This window comes from Protopterus annectens, chromosome 17.part0 (genome assembly GCF_019279795.1).
Source record: "Protopterus annectens isolate FY-2018-M chromosome 17.part0, PAN1.0, whole genome shotgun sequence".
In the NCBI taxonomy this organism is placed as follows: domain Eukaryota; kingdom Metazoa; phylum Chordata; order Ceratodontiformes; family Protopteridae; genus Protopterus; species Protopterus annectens.
Window position 1 is genome coordinate 821,783,852 of NC_056751.1, and position 18,482 is coordinate 821,802,333.

The 18,482-nt window shown below is 41.7% G+C and overlaps 1 protein-coding gene across 1 annotated transcript in view; it reads right to left on the reverse strand.

Moving 5' to 3' along the window:
* Positions 1-18,482, reverse strand: part of IRAG1 (inositol 1,4,5-triphosphate receptor associated 1) — a 1,344,613-nt gene that overhangs the window by 216,264 nt on the left and 1,109,867 nt on the right. The window contains exon 16 of the mRNA XM_044059494.1: positions 574-720. Within this exon, the coding sequence (XP_043915429.1) occupies positions 574-720 (147 nt within the window). The remainder of the gene's footprint in view (positions 1-573; positions 721-18,482) is intronic.

Below are 18,482 nucleotides of genomic sequence, written 5' to 3' on the forward strand. Positions count from 1 at the left end.
CTGTAGAACTAAAACATTATCGTAGAGTTTTGTGGGCAAAAGACAGGTACACTTGTGATTCTGTGGGCATTGTTTAGCTTGCAGTGTGTAACTCATGTACTAGTTTTTATGTAGGTAAAACCATCAGGTCATTAAGTAGAAGGATTTATGAACACGTTTTGGCAATGAGAAACAAGGACAGGAACGATGCACTGGCATGTCACATTTTACAATGTAATAGCTTCAAAAAATTCACATTTTTTGTTTTGGAAAAGGTGGATTGTGGTCCGTTGGTGGGCAGTTTTAAAGATTTATTAGAGTGTACGGAAACCAAATGGCATTTAGAACTGTCTTACTTTTGAAATCTGAGCTCCCAGTATTTGATATTTCACTCGAATTATGGCAGCCTTAAAGCATCCGCTGTAATAACATTATCAAAGCAATTTTGACTTTATCTTGCATCAATGTCATTACACAAAATAGGCATTTTGTCTTTCTGTTTTAAGTTGCTGATTGTGTACATTTTGTTTGTTCTGCCACTGCCAATTATAGTCCTTAAGTGTTAAGGTACATTCTAAAAATTCTTTATCTTACCTTTTCCATGGCTACTGTTTTGAAGTCATCAAGTTCCTTTTCTATGTTCTCTTCTGTACAATTTCTTTCCCTTTCTGCTAGACGTAGTCTAGTTTCTAAAGTGTAACTGTCATTTCTGAAGGCCAAGGAGAGCTGAACAAACACATTCTGTTGGAAAATAATAGTAACACTTGAAATGCATGTTAATAAACAACATTGTGCTTACACATTCAAAGCATTTCTTCTTGTATTCTTTTATAAAAAAGCACGAGTGACAAATACATGCTTCACATCACATTCAAAGCATTTCTTCTTGTATTCTTTGATAAAAAAGCACGAGTGACAAATACATGCTTCACATCACATTCAAAGCATTTCTTCTTGTATTCTTTGATAAAAAAGCATGAGTGACAAATACATGCTTCACATTACACAGACATAATGCAAGTTGGTGCCATAAAGCTCCAAGAGGAAGATGCTATTCTAAAATAAGTGGAATGAAAACGAATAAGATTTTTGTCAATGTTCATATTATAGGTTCATAGGTAGGTACTAGGCTATCGGTCTTGGGGCCTATATAAGCCTAGCCAAAAAGGTTCCCTGGCTTTCTCCACCCAAAAAAATTATTTTCCTGTGCCCCTGTCAAGCAGTACTGTGGAAGTGATCCCCATCGTGAATTTTCTATTTTCCATCCAGTCGTCAAGGTTTTTCTTAAAGAAGGCCAATGAGGAGCTTTGCTTGACATGAATGGGTAGTTTGTTCCGGAGTATGGGAAGCCTCTGGGACAGGAATCTATCCCTCCAGCATGTTCTGTTTATTGTGGTGACAAGGTTTAGGTCCCTGAAGCATGTGGTTCGGAGTGATTGGGATTTCTTTAAGTGCAGCATGTCCAACATCTCTGGGTTTGACATAGCTTTGTATGTTAGGCAGAGATCGCCTCTGAGTATGCAATATGCGACGGAGAAGAGCTGGAGATTTTTGAGATGGTCTGCATATGGCATCTGTTTGAGGCCAGTAATCCTCTTAGTGAGGTATTTCTGTGGCCTTTCCAATTGTTGTAGGTGTCTTGTGAGATACATGCCAAATGGTGCATTGTACTCTATAATGGGGTCAGATGAGGGATGAGTAGAGAAGAACAATGACCTCTTTTTTTCTAGAGGAGAACCCTTTTCTAATGAGGTGTGTCACGTAGAAGGATTTCCTGACTACTGTGGCAATGTGGTTATCAAAGGAGAGACTACTGTCCACCTGTGTCCCGAGGTCTCTTACCACACTTTCAGTGTTTAGTGAGCTACCGCCTATGTGGTAGGTCATGGGTACCATGTTTTTCCCAAAGGGAATGACAATGTACTTCTTGGCATCAATGCCAGAAGTCTAAACCTCAAAATGCACACACTCGAGGCACTCCTCAATATGGAGAAAATCAATATATGTGCATTAACAGAAACCTGGTTTAAGGCTCCAGAGAGCACCCCAGCACTATCAGGCTACAACTCATACCATACATTTCGGCCACAGAACCCGGACTGAAATACAAAAGGTGGGGGCGTATCCATATTCATCAAAGATACCCACACCTCCAGGTTAGTGGCACAGCACGATGCTTCAGAGATCATCCACGTGCAACTAACAATGGGCAAAACTGCAATTTCAATTGTAGCTTGCTACAGATCACCCACCATGTCCCAGGACCCCCATTCCCCATTTTTGGAAACACTGGGAAACATATAGGTCCTACCAAACACCCTAATATTGGGTGATTTCAATTACCCAACCATTAACTGGGAGAACTACTCAAGTACTAACCTTGCCCAACATTTCCTAGAATTTGTACATTCACATGCCCTGGATCAACTGGTCAACACTCCCACGAGAGGTGACAACATCTTGGACCTGGTCATCACCAACATGGGCAACCGGTGTTCCACACCCAAAGTCAACCCCTCGCTGGTTACATCTGACCATAAACAAATCAATTTGGATATCCACATTCCATCCCCACCCCCGGACAAGGAAACCACCATGAAAAACTTTTCAAAAGCAAACTTCACGTTACTTAACACTGAGGTGGAAAGTTTTAAAGCCTCCATGCTAAAGAATAACACTGTCCAAGCTGCAAAATCCTTTACTAATGCATTCTACGAGCACCTACAAGAATGCATGGATTGTGCTATCCCAAGCAAAACCAAGATTCACTCTTCCAAGAAAAGAAAACCAGTCTGGTAGACTCCTGCCATAAACAAGCTATACAATAGAAGGAGGAAACTAGTACAGAAAAGAGTAAAATCCCAAGAAGGGAAGACATCCCTGATCAGTATCAACAAGAAACTACGATCCCTCATAAAATCATCCAAGGCGAGCTTTGAAAGAAATATTGCCAAGGACTCCAAAGATAACCACAAGGCATTCTTTAGCTATGTCAAGAATCTAAGTGGCAATGCTCAGATCTGCTCGGAGTTAGTGCATAATGGCACAAAATACACTGAACCGACCGATATCGCCAACATCCTGGCAGACAGGTTCAATGCAAACTTCACCCCCCCACCCCAAAAGGGCCCATAACCATACCAAAAGAATGTAGAACCCCTGAAATCACAGACATTCAGGTTAAAACAGCCCTCTCCAAAGCCAAAAACACAGCATCAATGGGACCGGACGGTGTCCCAGGCTGCGTCCTATACAAGCTCAAAGACGAACTAACCCCTCACCTAAACTGGTTACAAGTGGCGTTCCCCAGGGCTCAGTCCTAGGACCCCTCCTGTTTGGCATATACTTCTCAGAGGTACAGGCAAGCTCAGGAGGACTATGGCTGACCAAGTTCACAGACAACTGCAAGCTAAGGGCTATAATTGAGTCTCCAGATGACACAGATATCCTCCAGAAGGGTCTCACTGAAACAGATACCTGGTGTCAACATCATGGCCTCAAGCTAAATGACAAAAAGTGCATAGCCATCCCCTTTGGAAAAAGAATGTACCCACAAACTACCACATAGGTGGTAGTCCCCTAAAAACGGAAGACGTAATAAGGGATCTGGGGACCCAAGTAGATAGTAATCTCTCCTTTGATAATCACATTGCCAAAGTGGTTAGAAAATCCTTCTATGTGGCCCACCTAATCACAAAAGGGTTCGCATCCAGATCAAAAGAGATCATTGTGCCCTTCTACTCATCACTCATCAGACCCATCATAGAGTATAATGCCCCATTTGGGATGTACCTTACAAGACACCTGCAACAGCTGGAAAGACCACAGAAATACCTCACAAAGAGGATCACTGGCCTCAAACAGATGCCCTATGCAGCTCAACTGAAGAAACTCCAGCTGTACTTGGTTGCATACCGCCTACTCAAAAGTGATCTCTGCCTGACATACAAGGCCACATCCAACCCAGAACTGATGGACATGCTCCACCTAAAGAAAACCTTATCCCCTCGAGCCACATGCTCTAACGATCTAAACCTCACCACAACAATAAACAGGACATGCTGGAGGGATAGATTCCTGTCCTAGAGACTTCCCATGCTTTGGAACAAGATTCCAGTCTACATTAGGCAGAGCTCCTCGCTAACACTCTTCAAGAGAAACCTTGACGAGTGGATGGGAAACAGAAAGTTTACCCCGGGGATCACTTCAGTACCTCTGCTGGACAGAGGCACAGGGAACTAATCTAAGGGGGTGGCGAAAGCCAACACATTCTGGCTAGGCTTATAAATGCCTTCAGGCAGATAGCCTAGTACCTACCTATGAGCCTATTGAGCTTGAGGCCATGACTTAGACACCAAGCATCTGTCTCTGGGAGGCCCTTTTCTAGAACATCTACATCATTACACTACATCTACATTTATTCCTTCACAACCACACCCACTACCTTACCTGACCAATTACTCTCCATTACTCTGGTAACACCCACTCCCATATCCTGCCCATATCAACCATCACTCAACTGACCTAGAATACCCTACCTCCCAATTAGTCTCCATTACTTTGTCAACACCCACTCCCTATCCCACCCCATATCAACCATCACTCAACTCTCCACTCCCTTAGTAATATTAGAGACTCACTTGCCCCTCTGTACATACAACACTCTTGCACCTATAGATAACTCAGCAACATACCAACTCTTAACAGCTCTATTTCATCATGCTTTCAAAACCCTCATCCATCTCCATTCTACTACTACTTCTCCTCAACATATCCTATGTTTATTACCTCACCCAGCCTATTAATACCAACCACTCACAATCCTTCCATGTAACCAACCATCTTACCTCACCTCCTTTATACTCACACACCCCAATATCTCCCCACCTATATCCTATAAAAAACCATCTACTCTTTCCATACAAACTTATTACCCCTCATAAACTTTCTACCCCCTTAGTAACTAACAAATCCTTCATAATCATAATTAAGCCCAATCTATATTCTAAACTGTCCAATTACCTCTCCACCCTAATCCTATATCTAATTACCATTTTATTATCAGGAGATATTCATCCTAACCCTGGCCCCACACCTCATCCACTATAGACAAATCCATACTACTTACCTCTTTAAACTCCCAAAGTATAGTTAACAAAATCCCAAACCTCCATGCCTGGCTTATACATAATAAACCTGACATCCTATCCATATTGGAAACATGGTTAAAACCCCACATAAAAGACTCTGAAATAACACCACCCGACTTTTCTATCATTAGAAAGGACAGATCCCACAAAAAAGGGGGAGGAGTAGCTCTCCTATACTCATCGTCCTTGTCAGTTACTCCCTATAACAAACCTACTCCCCACTTCAATAATGTTGAATTACTCCTAGCACTACTTCAAGTTAACAAACACAAGCACATATGTATAGCCTCCCTCTACATCCCCCCTGGTGACAATATTTCTACACTTGAGAACATCCTCTCATGGCTCTCCACCAACATTAGCAATGAAACAATAATCTTAGGAGACATGAATATGAATTGGTCCTTCATTCAGTCTCCCACAAACCCACTTAACATCAACCTCTATAATTTTTCACAGCTAATCAACTCCATAACCCGCCCCTCAAAAAAACGCTCTAGTGGTAGCATTCTAGACTGGATTTTAGTCTCTCATCCCCATTATTTCTCTGACAGTGGTATACTCCCGATCCCCTTAGTGACCACTTACCCACCTTCACACACCGACTCCTTTTACCCTTACATCGTACACACAATTATATTACTGTTCACAACCAAAAAGACTTTAACACAATTACCTTTTCTAACTCTCTAAAAGCAATAAATTGGAACATTCTAAAAACACTATCTCTAGACAATGCAGTTGCCCACTTCAACTCAGCCTTCTTAAACCTCTTAGACCACCATGCTCCCTTAAGGACAAAAAGAATAAAAATCAAAACTGCCCCTTGGCTAACCAAAAACACACTAGCAACCATGCGACACAGAGATAAAGTTTGGGCAAATTACCAGAAAAATAGGACTTCCTCCATCCATAATGAATACAAAACACTTAGAAATAAAGTCAAAAAGCTCATCATCACTGATCGACAAAATTACTTCTCCATACTCCAAAACAACAATAAAACAAACCCTCAGAAATTCTGGAAAGGAATCTCCACCCTCCTAAATCCCAGCAAAACAGACAACCCCACCCCAGACCCCAATGCTCCCAATATAGATTTGGCTACACAATTTAACTCTTTTTTCATTGATTCTATTTCCAAACTAACCTCATCCTTCTCTAACACCACCACACCCTCCACTTCACCCCCATCCTCCTCTACTAACACTCTACCCTCCACTTCTACTTCACCCCCATCCTCCTCTACTAACACTCTACCCACCACTTCTACTTCTACTCTCATTTCTTCTCCATCATCATCACCCTCAAATACCCCCTCTTCCCACTCTCCACCTTTCTCATTAAAATCTATATCCACAGCTACCATAAAAAAACTCCTTCAGAAACTGAAGCCATGCTCTAATGCTCCAGATAACATTCCTTCACACTTTCTAAGCATAACTGCCGAAGCCATTGCCTACCCCATCAGCATTCTAATCAACCGCTCTATCCAAGAAAGCATAGTTCCCCAAATTTGGAAAAAGGCTTTTACCATACCCTTACATAAAGGCGGCAATAATAACAATGTTACTAATTTCCATCCCATTGCTATCCTGTCTCCCATCTCTAAACTCCTAGAAAAGTGTATCCACTACAGCTCTTACCACATCTCATAGACAATCACCTACTAACTCCCACACAACATGGATTTAGACCAGGTCACAGCACTATGACAGCCCTCCTCTCCTTTCTGGAAACTGTAAATAAAGCCCAGGACTCTGGTCAAATTGTTTCTACCCTACTACTTGACCTCTCTAAGGCCTTTGACACTATCTCTCACAACCTACTTCTAACTAAACTCTCTAAGCTTAACCTATCACCTTCCTCTCTGAACTGGTTTTCCAGCTACTTATCCAATAGATATCAAGCAGTAAAATGGAAAAAGGCCACCTCCTCATTCCTAAATACCCCAACTGGAGTTCCCCAAGGTTCCATACTGGGTCCCCTCCTCTTTAATATATTTATAAACGACTTCCGCAATTCTATCCCTTTCTCAAATATCATCCAATACGCAGATGATTCAACTAGTATCTGTTCTTCCACATCCATCCCGACACTCCTAAAGCTTACACAGGATGCATTCTCAACCACTGAACAATGGATGAAAAAAAATCACCTAGCACTAAATGCCTCTAAAACCAAATTAATGGTATTTACTCCATCTAAAGTCACCTCTTTCAATATAAACACATTCTCTATCACTAGCCATAACAACACATCTCTGGAACTGGTGTCAGAAGCCAAATTACTAGGGGTCCAAATTGACAGTCAGCTTAAATTCAATTCCCACCTCCAACTAAATATCAAAAAAACCCATCAAAAACTAGGCATGCTCTACCGACAAAATCGCTATCTTACACCCTCCACTAAAATCACTCTCTCTACCTCATTTCTTATCCCCTCCCTTCTCTATGGAGCTCCACTCCTAACTAATCTACAATCTTCCCTTAAAACACAACTTTCCTCTTGCTACAACAAAATCGCCAAGTTCGCTACCAGCCACAAGTCTTCCACCCACCACTGTTCTTCTCTCCACAAACTAAAATGGCTAGAACTACCCAATCATCTCACCTATATACAACTTACTCTTGCACATAAGCTCATTTTCAACCCCTCCCTCTTTCCCTCCCTTTCCTTTGCCTTTAAAATGCACCTACCTGACAGAGTACTAAGGTCTAACAATCAAAACCTAATAGAATTGTACAAACCAACTCGTCCCCCAGGTAAAAATCTCCTATTCTATGGTCTAGCACGTCTCTGGAACTCTCTTCCACCATCCATTCGTACCACCTCTAACCGCTTTATATTCAAAAAATCTCTTCATTCACATCTAATATCCCAGCGGGAATGCTCCTGCTCCCACCCCACATAACTTACACTGGTATTTTCCTTTTTCTCTTCACTCCCCCTCTTTATACTGGCAATTTCCTTTTACTTTCTCTCCTAACTCATACATCCTTCCCTTGTACTTTCTAAGCTATTTATAAAGAATGCATTAGAATGTACCTCTTAGTGCAAGCTTCCTAATATGTAATGGCTTCTCAATATTTATACTGTAATGTCCCTTTTTACTAGTCTGTATAATCTGTAACGTTCTTCACTAGTCTGTATTATTTGTAATGTTTGCTCTAGTCAGTAACATTTGTAAAAATTGTAATCTAAAACTTTTTGTAACCTTGCTTGTTTTTAGAGCTTTTCTCCCCGGGACTCCATTGAAAATGGGTTCATCTTGACCCAATGGACTATCCTGGTAAACCAACTGCAAATAAATAAATAAATTAGGTGATTCTATTATGGCTCCCAGTTTGCAATCATCTGCGAACATTGTAAGCCAAAGACTTTTTGTGTTGGCCTGCACTTCAGAGAAGTAGATGCCAAACAGGAGAGGACCCAGGACCCAACCCTGTGGTACTCTCCACTCATCACTGGTCTGAAGTCGGACTTGGAGTCGGCTACTTTTACTGTGTGAGTTCTGTCAGTGAGCCAGTTGGCCACCCATCTTGTGACATAGGGATTTATGCCCAGTTTAGTGAGTTTATCTATAATTCCAGAGTGGGAGATGGTATCGAAAGCCTTGGCGAGGTCAAGATAGGCTGTGTGCAACTACCTTGCCCTCATCTATGGCTCTAGTGACTGCTTCAAAGAAGTCAATCAGGTTTAGTAGACATGATCTACATTTTACAAACCCAAACTGAGTGGGGTCCAGGGTTTGGACGTTACTTATGTCTTTGTTTATAAGCTCTAAGATGATACATTCCATGGCCTTGCAGACCAGGCTCATCAGGCTAATGGGGCAGTAGTTTCCAGGTCTGTGGTAGCACCCCTTTTGTGGAGTGGGATAACCATCACTGTGTGCCATTCAGTAGGCACATAGCCTGAGGTGAGGCTATGATTGAACATGGTATTTAGGTGGGGTGCCAGTTCGTTCTGTAGTTCATGCAGTATGCAGCCTGGGATGTTGTCTGGTCCCATGGATGCTGCGTTCTTGGCTTTGGAGAGTGCAGTCTTTACCTGTTCATCCATAATTACAGGGGCTTTGCATTCTTCCGGTATAAAGATGGGCCCTTTGGAGGGTGAGAGGGGGGTGAAGTTAGCACTGCGCCTATATGCCAGAATGTTGGCAATATCAGTTGGTTCTGTATATTTAGTGCAATTGTGCTGCAGCTCAGAGCAGATCTGAGTGTTGCCATTGAGATTCTTGACATAGCTGTAGAATGCTTTGTGGTTGTCTTTGGAATCAGTGGTGATTTTTTTTCATTACTGGCTTTGGAAGATTTTATGAGGGATCTCAGCTTCTTACCGAGGCTGACCAGGGAGTTCCTCCAATCATGGGATTTTACTCTTTTTGCAACAGCTTCTTCCTTCTGTTGTAGAGTTTGTTTATGGACCACCAGATTGTAGAGTTTGTTTATGGACCACCAGACTGGCTTCCTTTTTTTGGAGGCTAGCGTCTTGATTCTGTTGGGGATGGCACGATCCATGCACTCATGTATGTGCTCATACAGTGCATGCATGTAAGATTCAGCAGTTGTACCTCTATTTTCCATCTGCATGGGTGTCGTGAGGTTTGCCACTTAAGAAGCATGAAGTTGGCTTTGCAGTAGTTTTTGATGGTGGTTTCCTTAATTGGGGGTGGGGGTGGGATATGGATGTCTAGGGTGATTAGCTTGTGGTCAGATCTGACCAGCGAGGAGTTGACCTCTGGCGTGGAACACCAGTTACCCATATTGGTAATAACCAGGTCCAGGAGATTGCTGCCCCAGGTGGGGGTGTGGACAAGCTGATCCAATGCTTTGAAATTTATGAATTCCAGAAAACTTTGAGCGAATGAGTTGGTACATGAGTAGTTTTCCCAGTTGATGGTGGGGTAGTTGAAATCACCCATAATTAAGGTATTGGGTTGTACCGTAATATTTTCTAATATCTTAAGAAATGAAGAGTGGGAATCCTGGGGCATGGTGGGGGATCTGTAACAAGCTACAACCTGGATTGCAGTCTTGCCCAGTGTTAGTTCCACTTGGATAATTTCGGATGCATTATGTAGAGCAACTAGCTTGGAGGTGTGGACATCCTTAATGAATATGGACACGCCTTCGCCTTTAGTGTTTTAGTCCAGGTTAGGTGGCTGAAAGGTGTGGTATGGGTTATAGCCTGGTAATGCAGGGGTGCTCTCTGGAGCCTTGAACCAGCTCTCAGTCACTGCAGAGATGTCACTGTTTTCCATTTTAAGGAGTGCCTCGAGTGAGCACATTTTGAGGTTTAGACTTCTAGCACTGAGTAGCATTACCCTCAGAGTTTGCTTGCTTGTACCTGCTACGATGGTGAATTTAGCATTTGAACCTTGCCTAAAAAATGCACTATAGGTGTGGCAAGAGCCTTAGCCAGTATCCAGAATCCCAAGGGGGACAGGTGCAGGCCATCTCTGGCAAAGCATGGTGGTCTGTCGACCATGTCTTCCCAGGCAGACCGATACTGGATCCCCTTAGAATGACACCAGAAGCTTAGCCAATTGTTGAAGTCAATCATTTTGTCCTTGTACTGTGGTATCATTATGGGCGATAGCAGGATGCTATTCAGGGCTATGGTCATACCTGCCTAGGCTGCAAGATCCGAGGGCTCCTCCATGTCTCTTTTCATGTAGTCCACGGAGATATGTTTCAGGTCATTCACACCAACATGGACAATGACAGAGTCATATTTGTACTTGTTGTGGAGTGACCTGAGTGCATGCTTTATGTGGCGAATCCTGGCACCCGACAGGTAGCTGACAGTAACTTTCTCCTTGTTTAGCCTGGTGAGTGGGACATCAGTGTGCCTGACTATAGAGTCACCTATGTCTAGTGTGTTGGGCATGTTGTTTTGCCTTATGGGCTGAGGTTGAGTGGCACACTGATTTTGTGGGCTATGTGTCATTTGGGTAGTGTTGGGGGTGGTGGTCTGCATTTCAGCTTGGGAGGTTTCTGTTGCTTGGGCAGTTTTCATTGAGAGCCTCCGTGAATGTGGGTGTGTGCTTTGTGTTTCTATGTGTGGGTTTTGAAGGACTATGTGTTGAGTGTGGTGTGGTACAGGTGCTAACCTTCTCCTCCTGTCTGTCTAGTCCAGTCTTGGCTGGAGAGAGCTTGGCTTCCAGTTTGGCTATATAAGTGCATCTCTCACAGGTTGTAGTGTCGGTGGTAGGAGGAGAGGGTTATCAGTGTACATGAGGCAATTGCTACATTGCCCCAAGATGCCCAGATTCATCAGGTGGACAGGAGAAAACACCAGTAGCTGACCCATGGACATGCCTGGATATTCTAACATTTATATATTGTTCAGCAATTTTATGTGCAGTTCTGCGATTCTTGCAGTTTGTCATATTTCAAATACGGTGAGACTGGCCCATACATAGGTTATCACCGCATGTACAGTTCCTCTATGTGAACAGTACTTTATAAAAAGCAATAAGTACTACTTTAATAAAAGCAATACAAATAGTCTGTCTGGATAATTAAAATAAGAGAGAACACCAGCAAATATAAAATATAATAATATCAAATCAAACATATCATATTCTCAGAATACTAAATTATAAAGTGACAGAATACATAATTATGGAATAAAAAGAAATACATTGTAATAAAAATAAAAATCAAGCACAGACACAGTATATAATATACAGACCTGCACTCCACAGTTCTGTGCATGTATTTATGACTTTGTCTCTATCTATAGCTATAGACATGCTCCAAATCTCTCTCCCTATCTATATATATCTATATATCTATCTATCTATGCACACATATATATGGCTCCACTGAAAGTGAGTTATTGCACTACTGATATTCAAAACAAAAAATATCTAAAACTCAAAATATCAGCACGTTTGCTGTTATAATAAAGGAAGGAAATGTCCCCTCCCCCTCCTACCATGTAACCTTCGAGTTGATATATAAAGACAAGGTATGGACGCAAGAGTGACAATGCCTCTCTGTAAAAAACATGCACAGTTCCTGTGACAATTTTGAGTATATTTTCAGTTTTAGATGTTTTGCGGTCATTGTTTTGAATGTTTTGAAAGCTGAGGTTGTGCGAGATCAATACCAGTAGACATAAAGTACATGTATATTTTGGATACACAACAATCCATCAACACAGATTTCAGTGAAGATAAAAATCTTGAAAGAAATTTGGCAAAACTAGTTTTGGCAAACCTCATAGGAAGTCCTTTTTTGAGGGGTGGAAGCCCTTCTGCTCCTCTCCAAGTTATGTATACCAAACATAATTTGCATAATAGGAGAGAAAGATAAAAACTGCACTATTGCTGAAAATAATTTCAGAGAACTTCACTCAGTCCCTTTACCTTCACTGAAGTCACTGACAATGAATGAACACAATCTCTGTATCTATGTATACATATAGGCACGAGTCTACTTTATTAACTCAGACAAAATTATCTCTCTTACTTTGAGTCACACTGTACTCACAATCACTAGCAAGTTACTAAAGTGTTTCTACAGGTAGCAAGCTTTCCTGCAGTACACTTACAAAATGGGAGCTGTGTTAACCTCTGTTTCTAAACATACTGCCTATGAGGTCACATAAACTCATAGAAAGCATGTTTGTCGACAAAATCTGTGTATCTGAGAATCTTGCACTGAAATACACACACACACACACACACACACACACACACACACACACACACACACACACACACACACACACACACACACACACACACACTAACTCCTTGGTTGCTTTATATTTTATAATACAATGTACCCTTTGTTTCAGTTAAGCAATCACTATAGAGTTTCTGGTAATTAAAATCTCCTATTATCCTACCCTTATGCACCACAAGAGCACAGCCTTCCTTTTTTTAACAGGTCAATGAGGGAAAACTGTTAAATGTTGCTGAATCTTTAAAATATGCAAGCAACTACAACCTGAAAAGTTTAAATCACCTATCACAGAATGTCCCAAGTTTTACAACCAAGTACAGAAAAAGCTCAAGTCCTATTACTGAAAAGTCTAACACTTGCTATTTCCTAAACTCATTGACATGTCATGAATTAAGCTACCTCACTAACCTGTTAAAATGTTGATCTTCTACTGATGGTTTAAACATTATGACTGTATAAATTTGTTTGCCAATTTGTGTACTTTGATCAATGTTCTATAAATGTAGAATGTTCTATAAATTTATTAATATAGTTTATGCTTCTACTGTTTACACTCTGTACTGTGGAGCTTTTCTCCATGGGCCTCCACTGAAAATGGGTTTCTGACCCAGTCAGACTTTTCCAGTTACCAAATGTCAATAAATAAATAAAATAAATAAATAATACAGTCTTCTCCTTAATGGGCACTCAATTGCTCCTGCAGAGTGTGCCACAGTGCTGCCCCCATCTTTGCAACAGCAGCAGCATGTCTACACACTTTTCTGGTGAACTCCTATGTTTTTTTTATATAGTTTTATTTGAAATATTGCCTGCAAAAGGAAGGGCATACATACTTAGAGGGATAAGTACCTCCTTTGAATAGCTTGTCTCAGTATCAGAGACAAACATTAAAGAAACCTTCAGCAGCAACATAACATCTTCCTCCATTGTGTTTTTGTGGAGTTGATACCTATTTCATAAGCCATGAGGAATACAACAGACTGCTAAACATACCTCTCAACTGTCCAGACTTCTGCCTCATATTTTTGGCCTGTTCCACATAAAGTTTGTGGTTTTCTGGAAAAGCATTGTAGAATTATATCACTAAATAATGATTGTTTTTAAGAGCAATATTTAAAAATTGCCCCGATTTAGGGTCTTTGATCCCCCATTATATTTTGCTTTGTCCAGATTTGTTTTAGTTAGAGGCATGGTCCTAAATGTTAAAATGAGGAGGTCCACTCAACAGTAAATGTTGCTGGCATGGTCATAATGAGATGCATTTTAGTATGTCACATGTTCAAAATAACACTGCTTTAGTTTGCCTCGTCTTCAGTCAAAGATTCCCTTTTCCAAATTAGAAGTAGAGATATGTGAAATCCACTGGTACATTAGTGGCAAAGTTCTTCTGTTTGGAGAAGCTGGAGATTATGAAACTGCAGAGTACTGGTCTAAATCAGTAAGCAGTGAATTTACGGAAAAATTATAAAAGGTCTCAGGGTGGATTTTTTGCAAAACCTTTTTTAACATCTATGGATGTTTAGATTACACTGACTGCCATGACTGGTCTACAGTATAGGAACCATGCCAAGCCTGAATGGCTAGAGTCTAGACTTGACACAGACTTTAATATGTAGCTAGGGTTTCCATGTCGCAGACCTCGGTCTATAAACTCAGTTCCAGTTAGAAAGATCAGATTTGTTGCTGTTAGTGTAGCATCAGAGAGTAGCCAGATGACAAAGTTTTTTTTTCTTTCATAAAGCTTTGGGACAATAGTTTAAGAGGTCATATTTATTTAAGTACATAATGATCTGTAGATATTTAAATTCTTAAATAATTCTAGCAAAACAAGAAGTAAAGAAATTGATTAGAAAGCCAATGAGATCCTCAGCCATGCATACCACTCTATCTTTTCTTTGCATTCAGATGATAAAGGGATACTATTTGTCCTGTAGGTAGGTTAAGGTAGCTTGATGAAGAATACCATAACTAGAAGTCTTATCCAGTCACTTGACATAAACAAAATTATTGCAGCATAACCACAAATGTTAGGCGGTAATATAATTAGAAAGTAGATACTTCTAACTCTAATGGCGATTATCAAATCCAACCGAGAATTTTTGGTTGAGATCCTGTTGGGGTAGGTAGGCTTACTCACTATTTTTTTTAATTTAATTTTTTTTTATTTTTGGTCCCCTTGGACCTCATCCTATCAGGCCAGCCTCCAGCATCCCACATCTATGCTGGGTCTACCAACCATTCTCTTAATCCCCCCCAGAAGTCCTCTGATATTGTTGGGGACAGTCATTGATTCTAAAGACATCCCGATATCTCCTCTGTCTATGCTTCCATCTAGGGGGATTTCATTTTTCTATACCCTACCCACTCCCTTTTCCACAAACTCACATTCATCAATTATGTCTGAAGGTAACTTTCCTCTTTCAACCAGCCCTGCCCTTGGGAAGTATCATTGATGAGTACCTTCCCACCCAGGATGAGCACTCTATCCCTCCCTGTTGCTTTGTCTGTCACTTGACCCCATATCGAACCACAGTCAGGGCTTTATACCTCTGTGCCACTGGAGTAGCTATGTCTGCAATCTCAAAGGCATGCACAATTGTGTGCAGAACTCATTGTAAATAGAGCCACCTATTATGAGCCAGAAGATATAGTAAACCTCCTGGCTGATAAATTCAGCTCCAACTTTACCCCTTTCTGCCCCTCAATCGTCCATCAGGAAATACAGTCAAATATAACTCCTCCTGCTATCACTACGGAACAGGTCCTAATGCTCTCTCTAGGGCCAAGAACACTGCATCAATAGGCCCAGACAATATCCCAGAATGTCTTCTAAATAGCATGAAAAATATTTCCTATCAAGCCATCTGGAATTGCTATTTAACTGTAGCCTCCAAAGAAGCTTTGTACCTCAAGAATGGGGAACAGCAACAGTCATACCGCTGCACAAAGGTGGGCCATCTACAGACCTTGGAAACTACAGACCCATAAGTCTCACTAGTCTTATATGCAAAGTCATGGAAAGAATGATCATGGAGATGATCAATAATGATAAAGTAAATCTTCAGACACTAGACCCAACCCAGTTTGGTTTCATCAAGGACAAGTTGTGCCTAATCAACCTGGTGGGCTTCTTTGAGAAGGTCACCAAAGCAATGGATGAGGGAAAAATGGTTCACACTGCCTACCTTGACCTGGCCAAGGTATTTGACACAATACCCCACTTAGGCATTGTTGACAAACTCACGAGGTTAGGTACAAACCCGTATGTCATCTGGTAGATAGCCAACTGGCTCACAGACAGGACCGAGGAAGTTAGGATTGGGGAGTCTACCTCTACAAATAGGCCAGTCACAAGTGGAATCCCTCAGGAACTGGTCCTTGGACTGCTCATTTTTGGCATTTACTTCTCTGAAGTCAAGGCCAGTGTCAATGGTCTCTGGCCGACTAAATTTGCAGATGATTGCAAATTAGGAGCTGTCATTGAATCCCACATTGACACAAATGTTCTCCAGGAAGGGCTGACACAGACAAACAACTGGTGTCAGAGCCATGGATTCAAACCAAATGCCAAAAATGCATAGTAGTATCCTTCACAAAGTCATCCATCCCTGGTAACTATTATATTGACAAAACAAACCTTAGAGGTGACCCAGTATTAAGGGACTTAAGGATACACATAGATAGTAATTTAGCTTTTGACTGTCACTTGTCTACAGTAGTGAGGAAATTCTTCTATGCTGCACAACTTATAAACAAAGATATGACATCTAGGTCCAAAGAAGTCTTTGTTCCACTGTATTCAGCATCCATCTGACCTATCATTGAGTACAATGCCTCCTTTGGTATGTACATAAAACCATATCCAGCAACTGGAACATCCACAGAGGGCATTGGGCTGGCACCTCGGCACCGTAAAAATCTACTGCCAATCATTAGCAGACCGGGTTTCCGCTGTGGCGACCCAGCCCAAAGAAGAAGAAGAACAACTCAAGAAAATATCCCTTTGTAAGTTTGAATGACATAATTATGGCTGGTGGACCCCAGCCATAAATAAGCTGTACAACAGAAGGAGGAAGCTACTACATGATAGAGCAAAATCCCTAAAATGGAAGGCATCTCTGATCAGTACTAGCAAAAAATTACGATCCTTCATAAAATCCTCCAAGGCCAGCTTCGAGAAAAAAATTGCACAGGACACTAAAGACAATCACAAGGTTTTTTTTAGCTATGTTAGGAACCTGGGATGCAACTCCCAGATATGCTGAGAGTTGATTTTAAATTACATAAAATACACTGAACCCACAGACATTGCCAAAATCCTGGCAGACATGTTTAGTGTAAACTCCCCCCCCACCCAAAATAGCAAATATCTATCCAGCAGAGTGCAGCCTCCCTAACATCTCAGATGCTCAGGTGGAAGCTGCCCTCTCCAAAGCAAAAAACACTGCTTCAATGGGACCAGATGGTGTCCCAGGTTGCGTCCTACATGAACTCCAAGAGGAACTAAAACCTCATGTAAAACTGCTGTACAATCTCAGCCTTACTACAGGATATGGACCCAAAGAATGGCGTACAGCAACAGTGGTCCCTCTCCACAAAGGTGGTGCCTCGACAGACCCTGGAAACTATTGCCCCATAAGCCTGACTAGCCTAGTCTGCAAGGCTATGGAGAGGATCATCATGGAACTCATAAACAAAGACATTGGGGACCTACAGACACTAGATCCTACCCAATTCAGCTTTGTCAAGGGCAGATCCTGCCTCTTGAACCTGGTCGACTTCTTTGAAATAGTCACCAAGGCCATAGATGAAGGGAAGGTAGTCCACACAGCCTATCTCGACCTCGCGAAGGCTTTTGACACAATACCCCACTCGGGCATCATAGATAAGCTATCCAGCTTAAATATAAACCCCTATGTCACAAGATGGGTTGCAAACTGGCTCAAAGACAGAACCCACAGAGTCAGAGTTGCTGGAGCCATGTCAGACTCAAAACCAGTTACAAGTGGTGTCCCACAAGGCTCAGTCCTGGGACCTCTCTTGTTCGGTATATATTTTTCCGAGGAACAGGCTAACATGGGAGGACTGTGGCTGACCAAGTATGCAGATGACTGCAAACTGGGCATCATAATTGACTCTCCAGCTGACACGAGCATCCTTCAAAAAGGTCTCACAGAGATGGATAACTGGTGCCAGAGCCATGGTCTAAAGCTAAATGCCAGAAAGTGTATTGTCATATCCTTTGGCAAAAACAAAGTGCCCACAAATTACCACATAGGTGGTAAGCCATTAAGTACAGAGGAAGTAATTAGGGACCTGGGGACCCAAGTTGATAGTAACCTCCCCTTTGACAACCACATTGCCAAAGTGGTTAGAAGGACCTTCTACATAGCCCACCTTATCATGAAAAGATTCACATCTAGATCAAGGGAGGTCAGTGTGCCCCTTTATTCATCCCTCATCAGGCCCATAATAGAATACAATGCCCCTTTTGGGATGTACCTTACCCGACACCTGCAGCAACTAGAAAGACCCCAAAAGTACCTCACAAAGAGGATCAAGGGACTCAAACAGATGCCATATGCTGCTCGGTTAAAAAAACTCCAGCTCTACTCAGTTGCATACTGCCTACTTCGAGGCAATCTATGCC